Below are 23,555 nucleotides of genomic sequence, written 5' to 3' on the forward strand. Positions count from 1 at the left end.
ACACTACGGGAGAACCGACGTGTGCCGACGGCCGGACTATGTGCCGACGGCCAAATGTCGGGCCGTCGGCACGAGGCCTCCACGCCTACCGGCGACGGAGCTCACCGTCGGCAGACGAAGATGGGCCGTCGGCACAACGCACGAGCACACCGACGGTCACCCTCGGCACAACCGCGGCGTCGCCGGCACAGCTAGGTGGAACCCGAAGGTCACCGTCGGCACATCCGCGACCGTCGGTACACGCTCGACAGGAGGGCCCAGCTCGTTAACTCGTCACGGCACCGTCGCGCATCGTGCCGACGGTAGCCCACGGCGCAACGGCGGCCGTCGGCACGACGACCGACCGCTCTGGGTCCCCTTACGTTGTGCCGACGGTGACCCACGGCACAACGGCGGCCGTCGGCACAGCCAAAGATGCACATTTTTTTGTTTTTTCATTTTTTTTGCATCAAAGAGATAATTATTACCCATATAATTATTAATCCCAATCATTTTTTTGTTTATTTCTTTCTCACTGCTATTTTGGCGAACCCCTTTGCGAGAAACCTATATATATGTATAAGGGCGGTATAGATCCCCCGCCGGGACCCCGGTCTAGGGTTTTCTCAGAAATCGAGGATCGGAGAGTGATTTGAGATGGTTTTATATCCAATGCTACCCCCCAGGTGTGTCCGGCTTCTCGGACATGGGGTTCTACACTTAGGCAGATTCTGGATGTATAGGGGGAACTCCCTCGGAGGTGAACCGGAGAGAACCTTGAGATCATATGGGACGATTCTTGTTACCACATGTACCTATGACCTAACCAAGCTCAAATGGAGGCATACGCCCACCGGGGGACCCCCGATGGGATGCAGTCAAAGGGGTAGACGGCGCGGTCTATGCAGTAGCTTACGAGGAGTATCTCGAGAAGATTAAGGAGCATGACCTTGTGAAAGATGCCTATGTCCAGTGGACGAGCAACCAGATGGCGGTAAGTTTCAATCTCTATGGTTGCAAAACATCATAAGTCCCCATGTTTGAATCCGAGCTATCTCTCCCGTTCCTTGCGAGTTTCACTCGGTTCATGATGACCGGAGTGCGAGAGGAACCACTCCCAGAGCCACCTCATCCGGGGCCGACACCAGTGTTCCCGTCCAAGGAGGAGTTCTATTGCATGTACAAGCGTCAGCGTCAGTTGACCCCGGTAAGTTGCTAACTTGGCTAAGTTGCTAACTTGGTGTGACATGGCTAAGTTGCTAACTCCCTCCAACATGTAGGGATTGGGAGAATCCGGGAACGACACTCCTTGTGGTACGCCGATGCACCCCGGTCGCCATTCTCCTGGTGCTTCGCCGAACCTCGGCATGGTTCCGTCTCCGGTGGCTCTCGTCGTGGTTCTACCTCCCGAGCACCGTCGAAGTAGTGCGGCCTCGCTTCACCCGAGTCGGAGCTAGATCGCACTCGGGTCCGCCGGGTGGTGCACCACCATAGTTTCTACATTGTACTAGCACATGACACATGCTATATGTGTAGAATGATCTATGTAGGATGACTATATGTACCGTATTGCTTGTGTGCTATATTTGTACTAAATTTGGGATTTGGTGCCATATTTGTGCCATATTTGTGCTATATCTGTGATGTGAGCTATATGTGTGCAATTCATATATGATACTGCTATTTTATATGCAATTGTTGTGCAAATGGAGCAAAATCAGGAAAATAAAAAAATCTAGGCAGCAGCTGTGCCGACGGTGTCACCGTCGGCACAGGCCCATAGCTGTGCCAAATGGCAGGGTCTGTGCCGACGGTGTCACCGTCGGCACAGCTGTGCCGTTTCGCGCGTTTTTTTCCAGCTCAAATCGCCACGGTTTCCCGCCGGTTCTGGGAAAAAAAAAGGTGCCGTCGGCACAGGTGGGCACGTTGACGGCAGCCGGCGTGACGGCGAGCTGGGTGTGCCGACGATGGTGCGGCCGACGGCCACCGTCCAGCCGTCGGCGTACGCCTGTGCCGACGGTGCCCTGCTACGCCGACGGTGCCTCCGCGAACCCCGACGCCAACTGTGCCGACGACGAGACGCCGACGGTGACCGTCGGCAGAGACGGTGTCGACGGTGGGCTTACCTGTGCCGACGGTGCGGGGCCGTCGGCCCAGAAGTTTGTTCCCGTAGTGAAATAGACTGAAATACACAAACCGAATTTTCGGTCATGACCGAATTTGCTATGTAGTACTATATCAGTAACTCTTCTAGAGAATCAGTAAAGCCAAATGCTCTAGCAAACAACATAATCCAAAGAACCAGTTTATTGGCACGTGCAGCAGATCAGTTCGTACAAAGGAACAACAAGCAGAACAGCCAAAAAGATAAAGCGGCTTGGATGAAAATAGAGCCGCGGGGTTCGAGGGAACATATTTTTTTTAATTAACTCGAATTTAGTAGAATTTTATACTAAATTTAAGTCAATTAAAAAGAACCGAATGGAGTAGAAACCATGATTCACCATTGCTATAACACTCCCTCAGCATCGACCGCTCAGCTAATGCGGACATGACATGGCCATGAGCTCGACCACTATAGAAGGGCAGCTCCAGATCAGATGCTGGAAGCCCTTGGTGGCCATGACCGCCCTCAGAATCGCCGGCGGCGAGAGAAAACTGAAGCACGCCTTCTTCAGCCCCTCACAATGGTGCTGCTCCGCTAGCGCCAAGATAGTCGCTGCCGACCCAACGTCGATGTACTCACACAGCCTCTCCTCGCAGATCAGTTTCAGGCGCTCCATGTCGTACCTGTCCGCCGCGACGAGCAGGTGCTGGCAGGTGACGCCTTCGTCCTCCTTTCCCATCTCCGGCAACGAGCCGGTGTACGCGAAACGGAGCAACATCTTGAACACGTCCGCCTCCATGTCTTCCACACGAACGGAGGCGGCGTTTCCCTCCTTCATCGGCCCGAAGAGCTCGGCGCTGAATACCAAGGAACGGGCCGCGAGTACGCACCGGTGCGCAGCCACGGTCTCGCCGCCGACCTTGAACACCACGTCGGCGCCCTTCCCTGTCTCCAAGAGCTCGCCCAGGTGCCAGCCCAGGTCGCATGGGGGCACGGAGACGAAGTCCACCGCGCGACAACCTTGGACGACGACGATGTCGCAGCGGACGGTGAACGAATCGTTCCTGAGATGCCCGGAGCTCTCGAGTTCCTCCTTGGTGGCCAAGTTGTTGCAAAACCATTCGTTCTCGGAAGTGAACTCGTGAACCGGCCTCGATGCTAGCGACGACACCTGCTCCGCCTCCTCCTCGCCGGCGAAGCAGATGTCCCACTGCGCCTTTACCGCCGCCGCACCATCTTCGTCGAGAATAAGGGAGACGCTTATGTAACCCGAGAACTCGGAGTTTTCGCCATTGGGGTAGTAGCAGATGCGCCAGCGGTGGCCGCCGAGGCTGAAGGGGCGGGACATGACGTACTCTCCGGCGGGAAGGCCCTTCGTGCGGGAGTACCCATGAATCGTGAGAAGGTGGTGCCCGCTCGACGTGTCGACCACGATGGTGGACCCCAGCCACTCGACGTCGGCGCTGACGGACGACATGGCCAATTGTTCCAGCGGAATTTGAAGCTCCCAAGTCTCGTAGATTGGGGTTTTGCACAGCGACTAAAGCAGATGAAACGGAGGAGACTGCAAGTCTCCAATCTGCTTGCCGGCGGGTTTGAAAACTGAGCGACACGGACTCTCCGGAATCGAAAACGAGATTGCAATCTAAGGAATATATGATGAGACTACTAATATCATAGGAAAACGGACAATCTCCTAACCGAATAAGGAACCAATATGACAGGATGCAGGGTAGACGCTCCTATTCATCGCGGGAGCCCCTAAACGGCGGCGATTCCTATAGCAGACCACCAGGTCAGTGCCTACCGCGGGCGCGGTACTGGCCGGACAAATTAGGCGATGCCCGTTTTTTTTTCTCTTTCATTTTTCCTCTTTTATTTTTTATTTTTTTGGATTTAAAATTTTTAAAAAATTAAATTCGTAAGTGTGTAGATTTAAAAAATGTTCTTTTAAAAAATAATATTTTTTGCAAAATATGCTGATTTAAAATTATTCAAATTTAGAAAATGAAAATTTGAAAAAAGTTCAATCTTGAAAAATGTTCATGTTAGAAAAATGATTAAATTTAAAATTTGTTCAAATTTGAAAAGTGTTCAAATTTTGAAATTGTGCAAATTGAAAATCGCTCAAATTTGAAATTATTCTAAAATTCAAACATGTTAGAAGAATGTTCAAATTTTAAAAATATTCAATTTGAAAAGTGTTCAAATCCAAAAAACTACGCAAAATGAAAATTGTTCAAGTTTGTAAATATTCAAATTCAGAAATTGTTCAAATTCAAAATTATTCTAATTTGGGAACAAAAATATAAATGAAGTGAAAAAAAACAAGAAAAAAAGGTAAATGGGCCAGCCCAACATCCCGCGCTTGTCCGTCCGTGCCTACTAGGTTGCTGGATAGGACCTCTCCCTCCTCCCCACCCCTAAATCGCGCCCAGCAGCGTGCGCGAGGAAATTGTCGCTAGCCGGCAATCCTGGGTGGGCCGGCACATTAGCTTGTTCACTCGCTGAAAATAAGTTGTACTATATTTTAAGGGTAGTGTTGTGCGTCCCCGGGGGATCAAATCAACCTCCATGTCTTCCACGCGAACGGAGGCGGCGTTGCCCTCCTTCATCGACCCGAAGAGCTCGGCGCTGAAGACCGAGGAGCGGGCGGCGAGCACGCACCGGTGTGCAGCCACGGTCTCGCCGCCGACCTCGAACACCACGTCGGCACCCTTCTCGGTCTCCAAGAGCTCGCCCAAGTGCCAGCCCAGGTCGAATGGGGGCACGGAGACGAAGTCCACCGCGCGGCAACCTCGGACAACGACGATGTCGCAGCGGACGGTGAACGAATCCTTCCTGAGATGCCCGGAGCTCTCGAGTTCCTCCTTCGTGGCGAAGTTGTTGTAAAACCATTCGTTCTCGGAAGTGAATTCGCAACCGGCCTCGATGCTAGTGACGACACCTGCTCTGCCTCCTCCTCGGCGGCAAAGCAGACGTCCCACTTCGCCTTTAGCGCCGCCGCAACATATTCGTCGATAAATAGGGAGACAGATACGTAACCTGAGAAATTGGAGTTTTCGCCATTGGGCTAGTTGAAGATGCGCCAGCGGTGGCTGCCGAGGCTGAAGGTTCGGGACATGACGTACTGGGAAGGCCCTTCGTGCGGGAGTACGTGTGAATTGTGAGAAGGTGGTGCCTGCCCGACGTGTGGACCACGATGGTGGACCCCATCAACTCGCCGTCGGCGGACGACGTGGCCGATCTTCCCAGCGGAATTTGAAGCCTGCAAGTCTAGTAGATTGGGGTTTTGCGCAGCGACGATCGCGGAAAGAATAAAGGTAAATGGGCTGGCCCAACATCCCGCGCATGGGTGTCCGGTTGTCCGTCCGTGCCGACCAGACAGGACCTCCCACCCCCCACCCTGACCATATTTTTGAAAAATATGCTGAATTAAATCTAAACATTTGAAAAAAGTTCAATCTTGAAAATGTTCATGTTAGAAAAATGTTAAAATACGAAAAATGCTCTAATTTTAAAAAAAATCAAGTTTGAGAAGTTTTCGGATTCTAAAATTGTGCAAATTGAAAATTTCTCAAATTTGAAATTATTCGAAAATTCAAACATGTTAGAAGAATGTTACAGTTTAAAAAATATTCAAAATTCAAAAGTGTTCAAATCCGAAAAATGCGCAAATTGAAAATTGTTCAAGTACGTAAATATTCAAATTCAGAAAATTTTCAACTTCAAGAATTGTTCAAATTCAAAATTGTTTGAATAAAAAAAGAGAAGAAATGAAAAGAAAAACGAGAAAGAAAAAAGGTAAATGGGCCGGCCCAACATCCCGTGCCTGGGTGTGCGGTTTTCCGTCTGTGCCGACCAGGTCGGTGGACAGGACCTCCCCCCACCCCAAACCGCGCCCAACAGCGTGCGCGAGGGTATCGTCGAACCTAGCTGTTGCCCACTGGTTTTCAACCCTTGTCTTGTCCGTGCCCGAGGTCAAACACGAGCATGCACAATTCACAACATTTTTTGCTAATTTAAGAAAAAAATTGAAATTGAGCAAAATCTAAACAAATTTTGAATCTTGAGTCAAATTTTGAATCTAAGAATTTTTTGAATCTAACCAAAATTTGAATTTGAACAACTTTTGAATCTGAGCAAAACTTAAATTTGAACAAATTTCAATCTGAGCAAAATTTAAAATCGAACAGTTTTCGAATTTAGGCAAAATTTTAATTTGAACAGTAGTTTAAAACCGAACGTAAACCAAACAGACAGGCCAAAAACCGCACAAAACCCGACTATAACCTTCTTGAATATTTCTAAAACAGAAAAAAAACGAAACAATAGAGCGCCCTGTCGCTTATGTTGTTTACCGAAGTGTTCACTCCCAAAGCGATGCCTATTAACCTGAGACTGTGAGACAATGAGCGATAAATAGGGATTGGCATTATTCATTCGTTCGATTACTCAAAATAAGTAATATGTTTTTCTTTAATTATACAGCAACCAAGCCGTAGTCCATTTGGTTGCAACTCTGGTCCAGGAAGGGAGATATCCAAGCTTATATTCCCGTGTGTAAGGCAGGTTGCAACCCTTTTATTCGAAGCTGGACCAAATTCAAATCTGAATGAATTTTCAATCAAATTAAGAAAACAGTAAAACCTTAAAAAATGTTCAAATTTGAAAATTGTTCAAATTATCCCAAAATACGAAAAAAATCAAATTGTCCAAAATTAAAAAATTGTTCAACTTTGATTTTTTAAATGTTCAAATGAGAAAAAATGATCGCATTTTAAAATTATTCATATTTAAAAAAAAATTGAGTTTTCAATTGAAAAATAAAAAGGCAGAAAAGAAAAACCGTACAAAACCCAAAAAAAAAGAACCAGAGCAAGACTGATGATCTTTGATAATGCGTAATGTGAGTAAATCACTGGAATTGCAACAAGGTTTCACTATTATGGACACTGCATCAGTTCCCTCATAACAGACAGATATAAGACTACACTAACACTGCATTGTAACGAACTACTAAGATTCAGGCATGTTGACAAATAAACAAGAAAGCAACAGTGAGTGTCCACTCTCTTCTGCTTAGAGCTCTATTGGCTATGAACAATTTCTTTTCGGAAGACATAGCCAGACACAGCCTGTATCTCGTCTGCTGAAATCTGCTTGCGCTGGCATTAGTCGATCGGTACCTCCACTTCCATCTTCAGACCAGGATGGTCGATGATCTGACAGGACATCGCAACATAGTTTATAAATTGAGTTCAGAATGTAACAGAGCAGAAGGCAATGCAGAACAGGTACAGTCGGACAGAAAAGAGGGTATTATACAGCCCAAGAATGCTAAATCCAGTGGATAGTAGGGCATATTTTTTTTGAAATGGGGCATCCCCAGTGCATCAAGTGATGCATACGGCCTCTTTTATTAGAACTTTAACCAGCGAATACAAGCAGTATCAGGTTCCTAATTTGTAAACATAATTTATAAATGACTAGCAGTAGATGAATTGGTCAATGGCACAACTCAGATTCCTAATTTGCTTTTCCACTCATTAATTGTATCTATCAAAAGAACAGTAAGCAAGGATTAGCTGTGTACCGTCATAAAATCTTCTAATGATAGCGTGCAATCCCTTTCATACCCGGCTTCTTCCAATACCTTTGTTAATACTTTCTGAAAGGAACCAATTCAAATCTTGTGAATACTTCTGTTCATAACAATAAAATAGGCATGGTGCAGAACATTTTACTAAAAATGGTAGTAAGAGGTAACAGCTACTACATTTTAAGGCCTAAGGACGTACAAATACTCAACTCCTAATTATTCTAGGATGAGTTCCAAATAGTTATGTATTTTGAATACTAGTAAAAGAATGTATTAAACGTGTATTATATTTGTACAAGCATTTATAGTTCTGAGGACACCTACAATTCAGTACCATGCCCCCACTTCGGAAAAGATGTTATGCTCACTTGATGTGTTTATAATGGAAGCATGCCAATTATTTTTAAGATTAAGAGAAATAAGTAAACGCTCATATCTGCTGTTGTTGTTTTAATAAGTGTACTTTCAAGTGAATGAACCACGCAATGAAATACAGGTATGTATGAAATGAGAACCTCTCTTTGTTGTTCAGACATGGATGACCCTGTCAGGTCCCGTAAAACCTCTACCAGGTCCTTGAAGGTGACTTTCCCCTTGCCATCAATATCATATACCTTAAATATCACTGCTCCATAAAACATAAAACCAAATAAATACGAGAAAATGAGTTTATAATAACGAGGACCAAGGAGTGCATAACCATCATGTACTCCGATTGAGAAAAAAAAAGGAAATATCTGAATTCAAAGATGTTTTTTCATTACACTCAATCTTCTGCTGAAGGCTGGCCCTTGCGCTGAAGGTAGAGAGAAAGGAAACGAAATCCTTGAAGTTCAATCCATCAACCATACGTAGCAACCTCTGCGCGAAACAAGAGAAAATGAAGCTCAAAACCAGCCTCATGTCTATGATTGACAATTTACTTTTTGCGAGAATATAGTTGACACTGCTTAATCTCCACAACAAAGTTTCGGCAGTGAAACTTAGAGTAAGGGAAATTCAATAGTGCCAGTTAATCTTTTGGTGGGTAAAACTGCTTGAGATATGGCAGATATGATACGCCGAGCATATATCATATCAGTCACACCGAGCTTCCACGGGCTGCTGAAATTAGTATTTCTGGAACGAGACATGCTGCGGATGTTAGTTCCTAAACTGAAAGCTATGATGACATTCGTATCTGCTGAAGCTAATCAAAGGTAGAGCGTTTACATAGTGACCGTTCAGGAGCAAGTAATATGGCAGTTTCAGGTTCCACGTGTCTTGAGCATGGATGAAACCATGGCAAAAGTTACCCTAAAGGTCCAAGTGACTAGCACTGAGATGAACCATGAGTCCATGATCATCAACAAAAAGCAGATTTGCATTTCAGAGGTTGACATATCACTACGAAGAACGAGCTTCAGCAAGCTTGCTGCTACTACTACTACTAAGCTGACTAGCAGTTAGAAGTATGTGACTTTTGATTTCTCTGTCCGACCAGGAAGATCATATTCACAACTATTGGAGTGTCTGGCGCTCGAGTGGCGACTCTGACATGTCTGGCAGTTGGTTTGGGTCTTCAGGCTACATGTGTGAGAGCAAAATAGTGATAAATCCTCAAATACAGCCCCTAGATGGAGTGGAGTGGAGGACCCTAATTATCGGTCCCACAATTATCAGAGGAACAGTAAGAGCCCTAGTAATCTACTATGTACTGTACTACAGTAGTACTACTAGAGAATCAGTACAGCCAAGTACTACTGTACTAGCAAACGGTATAATCCAAGACCACTTAATCGGCACGTGCAGCGTATGAGTCAGTTCGTACAAAGGGACAGCAGAACACAGCCAGAAAAACAAATCGGCTTCGATGAAAACAGAGCTCCTGCTGCTAGAAAATAAGACGAAGAGGAGGAGGACGAGAGGCGCGTTGCGGAACGTACCTGTGAGAGCGGGTTAGTGGAGAACTCGGGGATGGAGAGGAACTCGTCCTCGGAGACGAAGCCCTTGGCGCTGCGGTCGAGCTGGCAGAAGCGCTCGTAGAGGGAGACGATCTCCTGCTGCGAGACTTTGGATTCCGAAGAGAGGAGAAAACAACAACATCAGCAGATCGGTCATAAGAACTCCGATGTACCAGGAACAGGAAGCAATCGCCCCAAAATCAACAGAGAATTGGGGGATTTTGATTCAGGAGGGGACGGCATAACATACATAGGTATCCGCAGTGCTCCTGCACCTCCTCGATGTCGTACTGCGTGAGCATCGACGACGCGTTCCCCATGGCCGCCGCGATCGATCGATCGATCGGTCGGTCGTCGCCTCCAACTCCGGCCTTGTTTCCCTAGTCTTACACGCGCGCGCGCCGAGTAGCAGTGGGATTGCGGGAGTTATTTATCTAGGGGGAATCGGAGGAGATGTCAGGATCGGAGTGGCTTGGAGGAGATCGACCCTGCTTGGGAGTTTGAGTATATATTGTCCGCACGATGAATTTACCGAGAGCCGATCGGTGGCGTCGATGGTGTGATCTCGTCAAGATCGCCAACGGCGACCGCCCATTTACAAGCCACGGTACCAAGAGGAGTAGGGAGACCTGACCGCCATGGATCGCGGCCGCCGTTGTGGCTGTGGTTGTGGCCGGTCCGCGGTCTGTCTGGTGCCGTTGTGCGGGTTGTGATCTCCATCGGTTCGGATCGGATCGGGTGGCCCAGGGCAACTGGTAGGAGACCCGGTGGTGGTCAGGTGGGCAGGCAAAGTGGGTAGGCGGGAGTGGGACGGCTCCGAGTCGCGCGTCACGCAACGAACCCACTTCTGTGGTCGGTCCGGCACCCGACCACGACTTTTTCCTTCATTCTGGTCCGCTGCTCACTTCGGCGGTCCGAGCCTGCGTTCCGCCCACCAGACGACGAGAACCGGCCGGCCGTACGGCCAGTGGTGCTGCCGTGGACAGTGGTTGCGCCGCCGCTGGGGAACGGGTTATGCTGACTTTCGAGGCTTACCAGCAAGTCTTGGATTGGCAGATGACGTATGTAGGCTCTCAGTCTCAGAAGTCCACAGCATCACATACAGTGATTCAACATACAGCCGACTTGACCAAGTACACTGTACACACATGCATCCCTACTTGACCAGAAAAAATATAGAGGTGAGGATCAAATGTTTTTTTTCCTATTTTCAGATGGGTATGCGTTTCCTACTTCGTTTTGCCGAGGACATTTCAAGCGCACCCATTGTCTCGCGCACCCAAAGATGTGAACTACCCTCTAAAAGTTGCGAAAAAAAACATCCGAGAATAATTTAGCATGTAACCCAAAGTAGGCTCATGTTTCAAATACTTATGTAGGCTCTCACCCAAAGTGTTTGTCGTGTCAAAAAAGCTTCACATATAATTTCAGCCTACAAATCGCGAAACAAAAAGGTCATCTCACGTTTCAAATACGTACTTGTTATTTGGAACCGGGTCAAACTTTTGGCCCATGAAACACCACCGGTGCTAAGTTTGATGTTTTCATTTCTCAACTTGTTTTTAGATTTCCGTTTCAGTTTCTTTTTTGCGAGCATCTTACCCTCAGCATTCATCGACACTTCTGCATCACCATGATGAATCTTTTGTTGAAATAATAATTTCATTTTACTATAAATCAATTTAAAAAAGCATTCAAATTTTGTGGTACTCCATTCATTAAGCTTGAAAGCATGGTATTTTCTAGATTTTCGTGGTGGAACTCCATACTATTTGTGTTTGAGTACACGACAATCGCTTACAAATAACAGTGAACTGCATAGCTTTGATACTTGCTATTAGGTGTCTTGTCGAAGTTAAATTTGACAGTACGCTAAAATAAAAAGGATATTTGCAAGCCTTACACAATGGGTACAGCATTTTGTCTAAGGAAGGGAGAGGCGGGGCTCTTTGTTGTAAGCTAGATTAGTTGGTTTTCCCTTTTGTTTTGAGGTGCTTCTCTCAAGCACTTCTTCTGTTGTAACTTTGGACTTTTTTGACTCTTTTTGTTTTGCCTTATATAAAATAAAAAATGTGCAGTGGGGAAACCCACTGTTAAACCTTAAAAAAAAAGGATATTTGCCAATTCTATGAACCAACGAAAGTATTTCTGAATATCCTGTGCGCTGTCGCTTAGTTATCATGACAGCACCGGATTTGGCTCCTCTGGGAACTTCAGGAACAAGTCTTTATTTGTGTTCAGAACCTCCAGCGCATCATTGAGCTCCTTTGGCTGGTCAAGCTTCTCGTCCGAAGCCAGACGTTTTGCTTCAATTAACTTTTGGCGAAGAAGGGACATTCTCCTCTCGTGAGAAGGCTCGCCACCATGGTGTTTGTTCTTGCTGATATAGTGATATTGATCTTGCAAAGCTGATCACTTAAACCACCCCATGTCTGATCATGCCGTGTTCCTGCGTTTTTGGGTTTGGTAGTAGTTGAGATTTGGGCCATTCTGTTCCAAACCACCAGACTGATATTCATTATTGGGTCGTCTTCCTGCAGACATGTTGATCCCTCTCCCCAGCCATCCACGGAAGGGGGGCATCACCTGCAGGTCGTGCTTCATCTTGTGCTTCCTATCCTGTGCCCCCCTTCATCGAACTGCCACCCAGCACAGACACACAACATTGTTAAACACAGCCTTAACAGGTAATGTATCGGCGTTACTACGAGCAAGATTTCAAATTTTGAGACTTGAGGTTGAGGGCGAGTGGGTTCCAAAACTATAAACTTTACAGTGATACAACATAACCGGATAGTGCCAGAATGTCATATGCTTTTGGATTGGAGGGGATAGTTGGTAAATCATTAAGATTTAACTCATGTTTGAGGGAACTCCTAACTCACCTCAACGCCCGCCGATTGTACCCCCGGTAGTGCACGAGAAGCTGGTGACACTTTTAACTTATCACCTAATGATCGCACCTCAAAGCCTGCCGATTGTACCCCTGTGGTGCTGGAGATGGTCATGAAACTTTTAATTCATCACCTAATGACCGCAATGTTGCGTTTGAAGGAAAAATCATCTTTATGTAATCCATCACTTAATGGGTCTGTTACCGGGTCAAGGTCCATGCAACGTCTCCCTGTCTCAATGCATGCTTTTACTTGCTGGTAATTTTTTTTGAAAATGTGCCGCTTCGATGTGTTCAACTCCAACCTACTTCTTCAACTTTCAAGTATCTATGAATTTGAAAAAAGATACTAAATTATAGACCAGGGGCACATGTTCATTAAAAGTCGCAAAGCCAATTGAAATATGCAAACCATAGCTATTCAGATATCAATAAAAGATGTAAAACAAGAAAAACTGCATGGATTGCCCTCAGCCAGAACTAGGAGAAACAAAACATGTTCTTGCCACGGAGAGTAGATTTTATCTTCACTATAATATTCATATGTTTTTTCATCACCATTTTAATCTCTGAATTAAATTCAAGAGTTCCATATGTGCTGTTCAGAATGATAATATGCAAAACTGCAATGTAACATGAGAATTTCGAAAATGGTGCATTTATACGTAAGCTCTTCGATAAAATTAGTCTTACACTTGGTATGTTTCAGTAGTTTTCTTTGTTTTGTTTGGTCCAGTTACTATCTCCATAGTTGTGTATGTCTTTGGCGCTACAATGTATGCCCTGCATGACAAAATAGTAATATGAGGCACAAGGTATTCCAACCTTATTATTACCTCACACAACAATAGAGTTCTCGACATGGACTTCGCTTACATCGTCTTGTTATTTTTTTAAAGGACAGTTAGTGTCCTTTCTTCTCTGAAGAATCTTGAAAAAGATCATAGTACAATATTTTTGGCACCATTTTCTCATCAAATAGTATATTGCCAGGTTTGAGACCTATATGAAAAATACAATCATTGTGAAGATAATGTAAGCATTGACAAATTCCTTTAATTGTTTGATAGTGTGTGTGCCAGCTAAATCCACCAGATTCATCTTTATTAGTGAAAATAGGCTGTCATTAAACATGAAGGTTAATAATCCTAGAAGGTTGACTAAATGATGTCAGTAAAACACAAAGCAAAAAAGTGGTAAATGAAATAATTAGATCTCATCTGCACTAAAACAAGCTGGATCCTATCACCCCCACATACCAGTATGATGTTCATCTAAAGATTTCCCTTACATAGATACTCAAAGCAGAGCAACCTCTCTCGCCCATTGCGATAACTCTTTTGCTCCCTTCCCTTGCCACCTTTACTTGTTGTGCATTAGCACAATAACCTAGAAACTACTATGTTCATTTTTTCGAGAGAACCCAAAAGCCATTCATTGATACAAAGAGTTTGATACAAGCCTAGAGAGGCAACACCCGGTTACAACGCGACACTCTACACACTAGGTCGGGGGGGGGGAAGCACCACTAAACCCAAAGCACCAGCTGCTGCCCACGATTTGGCCTCCGCCTTAATCGTGTGAAGAAAGCCACCCAGATCGGGACGCACACCATCAAAGATGAAAGCGTTACACTGCGTCCATAACTACCACGATGTGAGCATGATCGCTGAGCAGGTGCCCATGCGGGCCGCTGTTGGGGAAGTACAGATGGTCGCATCCCACCAGCCCACGAAACTGACCCCAGCAACATACTATGTTGATTGATTAACAACACTCATCGGGGAATTAACTGCATCCTTAATAGTTGGTCATTACTTTCATTTTAAATTTCCAGCGTCTTCACACAACAGTACTCCCATTTGAAAGCTTTCCTGTTTAACTTCCCTTGTTAGGATCAAATCGCATGAGAATTTCAGTTTCTTAACACTTACGACATTCAAGTTCAGTACGGCTAATATTTGAAAGATATTTGAATTAAGAAGCAGACATACCTTGTAAACCACTCCTAATGGAAAGATGTGCTGGTACTGTGGGGACTATTGTATTAAACCTGTGAGAATGTGGAACCATACTAAGATATTGAGAATGTGGAACCATACTCAGGGGATAGTAACCTGTGAGTTTTTCGATAATTATAACACCCAAAGAATACATTTGCCTTGATGGAGACTACGCCTTGGATTAAGTATTCTGGTGCGATATATCCACTGCAGCACAGTTCAAATTTTAGGCATCGCAAGAAGTAATAGAAGGTGCTACAAAAGAAGGCATAGCTTACTGCGTTTCCCAGACGATCTTGAGTGACGAGTCAGGATTGCTTGCCACCAAAGATCCTTGACATATCTCACTTATTATATATAACACCCAAATTGTATATGTCTGCCTTGATCGAGACTACGCTTTCGAATATGTATTCTGGTGCCATATATCCCCTGCAGTACAGTTTGAAATTTTGAGGCATTGCAAGATAGAGAAATTCAATTCGGCTTCAGGGTGCGTATGCACCCTCTACCAAAAAATCATATTTTGAAATGTCGAAAATTTTTAACAAAATATTTTACTTGTACATCTTCATGATATATGTTCGTTCGTCAAGTTTCACAAAAAACTAATAATTTTTGTGGTCTATATAAAAAAGAGAAAACTTATCTTGTGAAAAGCATTATTTTTAGCACTGAGTTTTATCTTTTTTACATACGTCACATGATAACTCTATTTTTTATGAAACAACTTTGTAAGCGTGTAGCACGAGAAGATTTACATGCGAATTTTTGGTTTCAATTTTTTTGAAATTCAAAATATGTGTAAGATGCATTTCAAAATAGAGGGAGCATATGCTCCCATGTTCCAAAACACCACTCCCAGATAGAGAAATTCAATAAAAGAAGGAATAGCTTACTGTGTTATGACACTTTTGAGTAATGATTTGGGATTGCTTGCCACCAAAGATCCTTGACTGTATTTTTATAATTATAACACCCAAACTGTATATGTGCCTTGATCCTTGACTGTACTTCATAATTATAATACCCAAACTGTATATGTCCGACTGGACGCTTGACTGTATCCTTATAATTATAACATCCAAGCTGTATATGTATGCCTTGATGGAGACTACGCCTTGGATTATGTATTCGGGTGCCATGTATGCCCTGTAGTACAGTTAAAAAGTTTGAGGCATTGCAAGAAGTAATAGGAGATGCTATTAAAGAAGGCATAGCTTTTTTTGAGTGTTCACCGGGGAGAGCAACGCTCTCACCTGAATATATTTCTCATTTTTTTGTCACAAAGACAGGGGTGAAAGACCCCAGGTTTTTGGGCAGCAGATTTACATGGGGAGGGGAGATGACATAGGCATCCCAAATGGGCCTGCCGAATATAGTACCCGGGGTTTATTGAAGGCCCACTACCCGAAGAATAAGAAGATTCGGAAGCCCAAGATGTATTTAAGGAAAAGATAGAGTTGTAATAGGAGGTGTTATTTGTAATCTGGCGGGATGAGTTAGAAACCGTCCCGGACTCTGTAACTTGTACGAAACGAAACCCTCGGCTCCACCTCTTATATAAAGGGGGAGTCGAGGGACGAGGAGATCATCGAATCATTGTCTGCAAACCCTAGTTTTCATATTCGTCGAGTACTTTTCGGCTGAAACCTTCGAGATCTACTTGCCCTCTACTTCTAACTAAACCCTAGCCTACAATCCATAGGCATTGATAAGTTAATCCCTTGTCAATTGGCGCCGTCCGTGGGAATTAGAGGCGTAAGGATCTGATCTCGATGGCACGTTCAAGATCTTCGACATCGTCAACCGGAAGCAACACTATGGATCGAGGTAAACAGATCGCTGCTGGTTGATGGCGTGTATTTCACACGTTCGTTGGGCAACCCCAAGAGGAAGGTATGATGAGCACAGCAGCAAGTTTTCCCTCAGAAAGAAACCAAGGTTTATCGAACCAGGAGGAGCCAAGAAGCACGTTGAAGGTTGATGGCGGCGGGATGTAGTGCGGCGCAACACCGGAGATTCCGGCGCCAACGTGGAACCTGCACAACACAACCAAAGTACTTTGCCCCAACGAAACGGTGAGGTTGTCAATCTCACCGGCTTGCCGTAACAAAGGATTAACCGTATTGTGTGGAAGATGATTGTTTGCGGAAAACAAGTAGAACAAGTATTGCAGTAGATTGTATTTCAGTAAAGAGAATTGGACCGGGGTCCACAGTTCACTAGAGGTGTCTCTCCCATAAGACGAACAGCATGTTGGGTGAACAAATTACAGTTGGGCAATTGACAAATAAAGAGAGCATGACAATGCACATACATATCATGATGAGTATAGTGAGATTTAATTGGGCATTACGACAAAGTACATAGACCGCCATCCAACTGCATCTATGCCTAAAAGTCCACCTTCAGAGTTATCATCCGAACCCCTCCAGCATTAAGTTGCAAACAACGGACAATTGCATTAAGTATGGTGCGTAATGTAATCAACAACTACATCCTTAGACATAGCATCAATGTTTTATCCCTAGTGGCAACAACACAACACAACCTTAGAACTTTCTCATCATCGTCCCAGTGTCAATGCAGGCATGAACCCACTATCGAGCATAAGTACTCCCTCTTGGAGTTAAAAGCATCTACTTGGCCAGAGCATCTACTAAAAAGGAGAGCATGCAAGATCATAAACAACACATAAGCATAACTTTGATAATCAACATAACAAGTATTCTCTATTCATCGGATCCCAACAAACGCAACATATAGAATTACATATAGATGATCTTGATCATGATAGGCAGCTCACAAGATCCGACAATGATAGCACAATGGGGAGAAGACAACCATCTAGCTACTGCTATGGACCCATAGTCCAGGGGTAGACTACTCACACATCACACCGGAGGCGACCATGGCGGCGTAGAGTCCTCCGGGAGATGAATCCCCTCTCCGGCAGGGTGCCGGAGGCGATCTCCAGGATCCCCCGAGATGGGATCGGCGGCGACGGCGTCTCTGGAAGGTTTTCCGTATCGTGGCTCTCGGTACTGGGGGTTTCGTCACGGAGGCTATTTGTAGGCGGAAGGGCAAGTCAAGAGGCGGCACGGGGGGCCCACACCACAGGGCCGCGCCGCCCTAGGGTTTGGCCACCCCGTGGCCCCTCTTCGTCTCGTCTTCGGTCTTCTGGAAGCTTCGTGAGAAAATAGGCCTCTGGGCTTTTATTTCGTCCAATTCCGAGAATATTTCTTTACTAGGATTTCTGAAACCAAAAACAGCAGAACAAAGAATCGGCACTTCGGCATCTTGTTAATAGGTTAGTTCCGTAAAATGCACGAATATGATATAAAGTGTGCATAAAACATGTAGATAACATCAATAATGTGGCATGGAACACAAGAAATTATCGATACGTTGGAGACGTATCAGCATCCCCAAGCTTAGTTCCGCTCGTCCCGAGCGAGGTAAAACGATAACAAAGATAATTTCTGGAGTGACATGCCATCATAAACTTGATCATACTATTTGTAAAGCATATGTAGAGAATGCAGCGATCAAAACAATGGTGATGACATGAGTAAACAAGTGAATCATAAAGCAAAGACTTTTCATGAATAGCACTTCAAGACAAGCATCAATAAGTCTTGCATAAGAGTTAACTCATAAAGCAATAATTCAAAGTAAAGGTATTGAAGCAACACAAAAGAAGATTAAGTTTCAGCGGTTGCTTTCAACTTGTAACATGTATATCTCATGGATATTGTCAACATAGAGTAATATAATAAGTGCAATAAGCGAATATGTAGGAATCAATGCACAGTTCACACAAGTGTTTGCTTCTTGAGGTGGAGAGAAATAGGTGAACTGACTCAACATTGAAAGTAAAAGAATGGTCCTCATAGAGGAAAAGCATCGATTGCTATATTTGTGCTAGAGCTTTGATTTTGAAAACATGAAACAATTTTGTCAACGGTAGTAATAAAGCATATGCATCATGTAAATTATATCTTATAAGTTGCAAGCCTCATGCATAGTGTACTAATAGTGCCCGCACCTTGTCCTAATTAGCTTGGACTACCCGGATTATCACCGCAATACATATGCTTTAACCAAGTATCACAAAGGGTACCTCTATGCCGCCTGTACAAAGGTCTAAGGAGAAAGCTCGCATTTGGATTTATCGCTTTTGATTATTCTCAACTTAGACATCCATACCGGGACAACATAGACAACGAGATAATGGACTCCTCTTTTAATGCTTTAAGCATTCAACAACAATTAATTCTTTTCTCATTAGAGATTTGAGGATATTTGTCCAAAACTGAAACTTCCACCATGGAACATGGCTTTAGTTAGCGGCCCAATGTTCTTCTCTCACAATATGCATGCTCAAACCATTCAACTCAGTGTAGATCGCCCTTACTTCAGACAAGACGAACATGCATAGCAACTCACATGAAATTCAACAATGAGTTGATGGCGTTCCCCAGTAAACATGGTTATCGCACAACAAGCAACTTAATAAGAGATAAAGTGCATAATTACATATTCAATACCACAATAGTTTTTAAGCTATTTGTCCCATGAGCTATATATTGCAAAGGTGAATGATGGAATTTTAAAGGTAGCACTCAAGCAATTTACTTTGGAATGGCTGGAAAATACCATGTAGTAGGTAGGTATGGTGGACACAAATGGCGTAGTGGTTGGCTCAAGTATTTTGGATGCATGAGAAGTATTCCCTCTCGATACAAGGTTTAGGCTAGCAAGGCTATTTGAAACAAACACAAGGATGAACGGTACAACAAAACTCACATAAAAGACATATTGTAAACATTATAAAACTCTACACCGTCTTCCTTGTTGTTCAAACTCAATACTAGAAATTATCTAGACCTTAGAGAAACCAATTATGCAAACCAAATTTTAGCATGCTCTATGTATTTCTTCATTAATGGGTGCAAAGCATATGATGCAAGAGCTTAAACATGAGCACAACAATTGCCAAGTATCACATTACCCAAGACATTATAGCAATTACTACATGTATCATTTTCCAATTCCAACCATATAACAATTTAACGAAGGAGAAACTTCGCCATGAATACTATGAGTAGAAACCAAGGACATACTTGTCCATATGCTACAGCGGAGCGTGTATCTCTCCCACAAAGTGAATGCTAGGATCCATTTTATTCAAACAAAACAAAAACAAAAACAAACCGACGCTCCAAGAAAAAGCACATAAGATGTGGCCGAATAAAAATGTAGTTTCAGGGGAGGAACCTGATAATTTGTTGATGAAGAAGGGGATGCCTTGGGCATCCCCAAGCTTAGACGCTTGAGTCTTCTTGATATATGCAGGGGTGAACCACCGGGTGCATCCCCAAGCTTAGAGCTTTCACTCTCCTTGATCATGTTGCATCATACTCCTCTCTTGATCCTTGAAAACTTCCTCCACACCAAACTCGAAACAACTCATTAGAGGGTTAGTGCACAATATAAATTGACATATTCAGAGGTGACACAATCATTCTTAACACTTCTGGACATTGCATAATGCTACTGGACATTAGTGGATCAAAGAAATTCATCCAACATAGCGAAAGAGGCAATGCGAAATAAAAGGCAGAATCTGTCAAAACAGAACAGTTCGTATTGACGAATTTTAAAACGGCACCAGACTTGCTCAAATGAAAATGCTCAAATTGAATGAAAGTTGCGTACATATCTGAGGATCATGCACGTAAATTGGCATAATTTTCTGAGCTTCCTGCAGGGCAGTGGGCTCAGATTCGTGACAGCAAAGAAATCTGGAACTGCGCAGTAATCCAAATCTAGTACTTACTTTTCTATCAACGGCTTAACTTGGCACAACAAAACTCAAAACTAAGATAAGGAGAGGTTGCTACAGTAGTAAACAACTTCCAAGACACAAAATAAAAACAAAGTACTGTAGGTAAAAACATGGGTTGTCTCCCATAAGCGCTTTTTTTTAACGCCTTTCAGCTAGGCGCAGAAAGTGTGTATCAAGTATTATCGAAGGGTGGTACTTCAACATTACCTTGGGCTTTACCCTTACCTTTCTTATTGTTTTTCTTTCCCTTTGGTTTAGGAAATATACGAGTTTCTCCCGGTATAGAGGTGAATTTCAAAGTGCCTTCTCCAACATCAATGACTGCTCCCAATAGTTTCAGCAGGGATCTTCCGAGTGTGAGTTTTCCTGTTTCAACAACAAGATAATCAATAGATATTGTTCTTCCACAAATAGTTGTATGCACACCTGCAGCTATTCCTTTAGGGATTATAGTAGAGTTATCAATGAGAGTTATCTTTTCTCCTCCTTCCTCAACTCCCCAAAGTTTCAAAGATTTATAAATACTTTCGGGCATAAGGCAAAATTCATACATAATATCACAATAGGCATGGAGGGTTCGATCACCGATAACAATTTTAACAGAAGGATCCCACAATGAGAGTTTAGAGTTCACTAAGACTTGTTCAAGACGATTACGAACGTGGCAATAGTTATCATTCAAGCTAGATGTACTTATCTCCAGAGTATTTAATCTACTATATATGCTAGCGAGGACTCGAATCAAAGTTATTAGCTGAATCATATGATGCAACCAACTTCTTTATGGCATTAAAAGCTTGATCCCCATTGCAATGAAGGAAATCTCCTCCCACTAAAGTATCCAAAGCATATCTATAGCGAACCATAAGACCAAAATAAAAATTGCTAAGGAGCAAACTTAGAGTCATTTGAGGTTCGGTTTTACGATAAGAAGTAAAAATTCTAGACCAGGCATCCTTAAAACTCTCCTCATCCCCTTGTTTAAAAGTAAAGACTAATTCTTCAGGCGAAGAAGTAACAGGTTCAGAGCTAGACATGGTAACAAAAGTAACTAAAAGTAAACTAGATAAAGTAAATGCAAGTAAACTAATTTTTTTGTGTTTTTGATATAGAGTGCAAGACAGTAAATAAAGTAAAACTAGCAACTAATTTTTTTGTGTTTTGATTTAGTGCAGCAAACAAAGTAGTAAATAAAATAAAGCAAGACAAAAACAAAGTAAAGAGATTGAGAAGTGGAGACTCCCCTTGCAGGCGTGTCTTGATCTCCCGGCAACGGCGCCGTAAAATATGCTTGATGGCGTGTATTTCACACGTTCGTTGGGCAACCCCAAGAGGAAGGTATGATGAGCACAGCAGCAAGTTTTCCCTCGAAAGAAACCAAGGTTTATCGAACCAGGAGGAGCCAAGAAGCACGTTGAAGGTTGATGGCGGCGGGATGTAGTGCGGCGCAACACCGGAGATTCCGGCGCCAACGTGGAACCCGCACAACACAACCAAAGTACTTTGCCCCAACGAAACAAGTGAGGTTGTCAATCTCACCGGCTTGCTGTAACAAAGGATTAACCGTATTGTGTGGAAGATGATTGTTTGCGGAAAACAGTAGAACAAGTATTGCAGTAGATTGTATTTCAGTAAAGAGAATTGGACCGGGGTCCACGAGTTCACTAGAGGTGTCTCTCCCATAAGACGAACAGCATGTTGGGTGAACAAATTACAGTTGGGCAATTGACAAATAAAGAGAGCATGACAATGCACATACATATCATGATGAGTATAGTGAGATTTAATTGGGCATTACGACAAAGTACATAGACCGCCATCCAACCGCATCTATGCCTAAAAAGTCCACCTTCGAGGTTATCATCCGAACCCCTCCAAGTATTAAGTTGCAAACAACGGACAATTGCATTAAGTATGGTGCGTAATGTAATCAACAACTACATCCTTAGACATAGCATCAATGTTTTATCCCTAGTGGCAACGAGCACAACACAACCTTAGAACTTTTCGTCATCGTCCCAGGTGTCAATGCGAGGCATGAACCCACTATCGAGCATAAGTACTCCCTCTTGGAGTTAAAAGCATCTACTTGGCCAGAGCATCTACTAATAACGGAGAGCATGCAAGATCATAAACAACACATAAGCATAACTTTGATAATCAACATAACAAGTATTCTCTATTCATCGGATCCCAACAAACGCAACATATAGAATTACATATAGATGATCTTGATCATGATAGGCAGCTCACAAGATCCGACAATGATAGCACAATGGGGAGAAGACAACCATCTAGCTACTGCTATGGACCCATAGTCCGGGGGTAGACTACTCACACATCACACCGGAGGCGACCATGGCGGCGTAGAGTCCTCCGGGAGATGAATCCCCTCTCCGGCAGGGTGCCGGAGGCGATCTCCGAGGATCCCCCGAGATGGGATCGGCGGCGACGGCGTCTCGGTAATGTTTTCCGTATCGTGGCTCTCGGTGCCGGGGGTTTCGTCACGGAGGCTATTTGTAGGCGGAAGGGCAAGTCAAGAGGCGGCACGGGGGCCCACACCACGGGGCCGCGCGGCCAAGGGGGGCCGCGCCGCCCTAGGGTTTGGCCACCCCGTGGCCCCTCTTCGTCTCGTCTTCGGTCTTCCGGAAGCTTCGTGAGAAAATAGGCCTCCGGGCTTTTATTTCGTCCAATTCCGAGAATATTTCTTTACTAGGATTTCTGAAACCAAAAACAGCGAGAAAACAAAGAATTGGCACTTCGGCATCTTGTTAATAGGTTAGTTCCAGAAAATGCACGAATATGATATAAAGTGTGCATAAAACATGTAGATAACATCAATAATGTGGCATGGAACACAAGAAATTATCGATACGTTGGAGACGTATCAACCCTCCCGTTTGGATGCATATGCGTATCTGGCGGAGCCCTTGGAGATGACGTTCGGAAGGTTCCACTTTCGCGTCGAGAAGGAAGGATCGTATCGTGTCGAAATTCCGATTTCGTCGGGATCGTCGGCGGTCGATTCTGATTTTTCAAGCTATGCATCGTCAACTGAGTCAGAAGAAGAAACTTCGGCAACACGTTACGTCAGCATCAGAGCAAGAGAGAAACTCGCCAAGACCTTCAAGCAACGCATCGTTTGAGTCATCCGCGGACTCATATATAAGCGAT

General features: G+C 44.1%; 2 protein-coding genes across 2 annotated transcripts; both read right to left on the minus strand.

The window, feature by feature from the left end:
* Positions 1-2,519: 2,519 nt before the first annotated feature.
* On the minus strand, positions 2,520-3,563 carry LOC124690896 (BTB/POZ and MATH domain-containing protein 1-like). The gene has a single exon (XM_047224222.1). It carries the CDS (start codon positions 3,561-3,563, stop codon positions 2,520-2,522), a length of 1,044 nt encoding a protein of 347 aa, XP_047080178.1.
* A 3,411-nt stretch (positions 3,564-6,974) lies between these two features.
* On the minus strand, positions 6,975-10,242 carry LOC124693402 (calcineurin subunit B-like). Its single transcript, XM_047226878.1, has 6 exons — positions 9,882-10,242; positions 9,614-9,738; positions 8,453-8,549; positions 8,204-8,313; positions 7,683-7,757; positions 6,975-7,311 (listed from the first exon to the last, which is right to left on the minus strand). Exons 1-6 carry the CDS (start codon positions 9,949-9,951, stop codon positions 7,261-7,263), a joined length of 528 nt encoding a protein of 175 aa, XP_047082834.1. The 5' UTR covers positions 9,952-10,242; the 3' UTR covers positions 6,975-7,260.
* Between the last annotated feature and the right edge of the window lie 13,313 nt (positions 10,243-23,555).

This window comes from Lolium rigidum, chromosome 2, assembly GCF_022539505.1.
Source record: "Lolium rigidum isolate FL_2022 chromosome 2, APGP_CSIRO_Lrig_0.1, whole genome shotgun sequence".
Taxonomy (NCBI): domain Eukaryota; kingdom Viridiplantae; phylum Streptophyta; class Magnoliopsida; order Poales; family Poaceae; genus Lolium; species Lolium rigidum.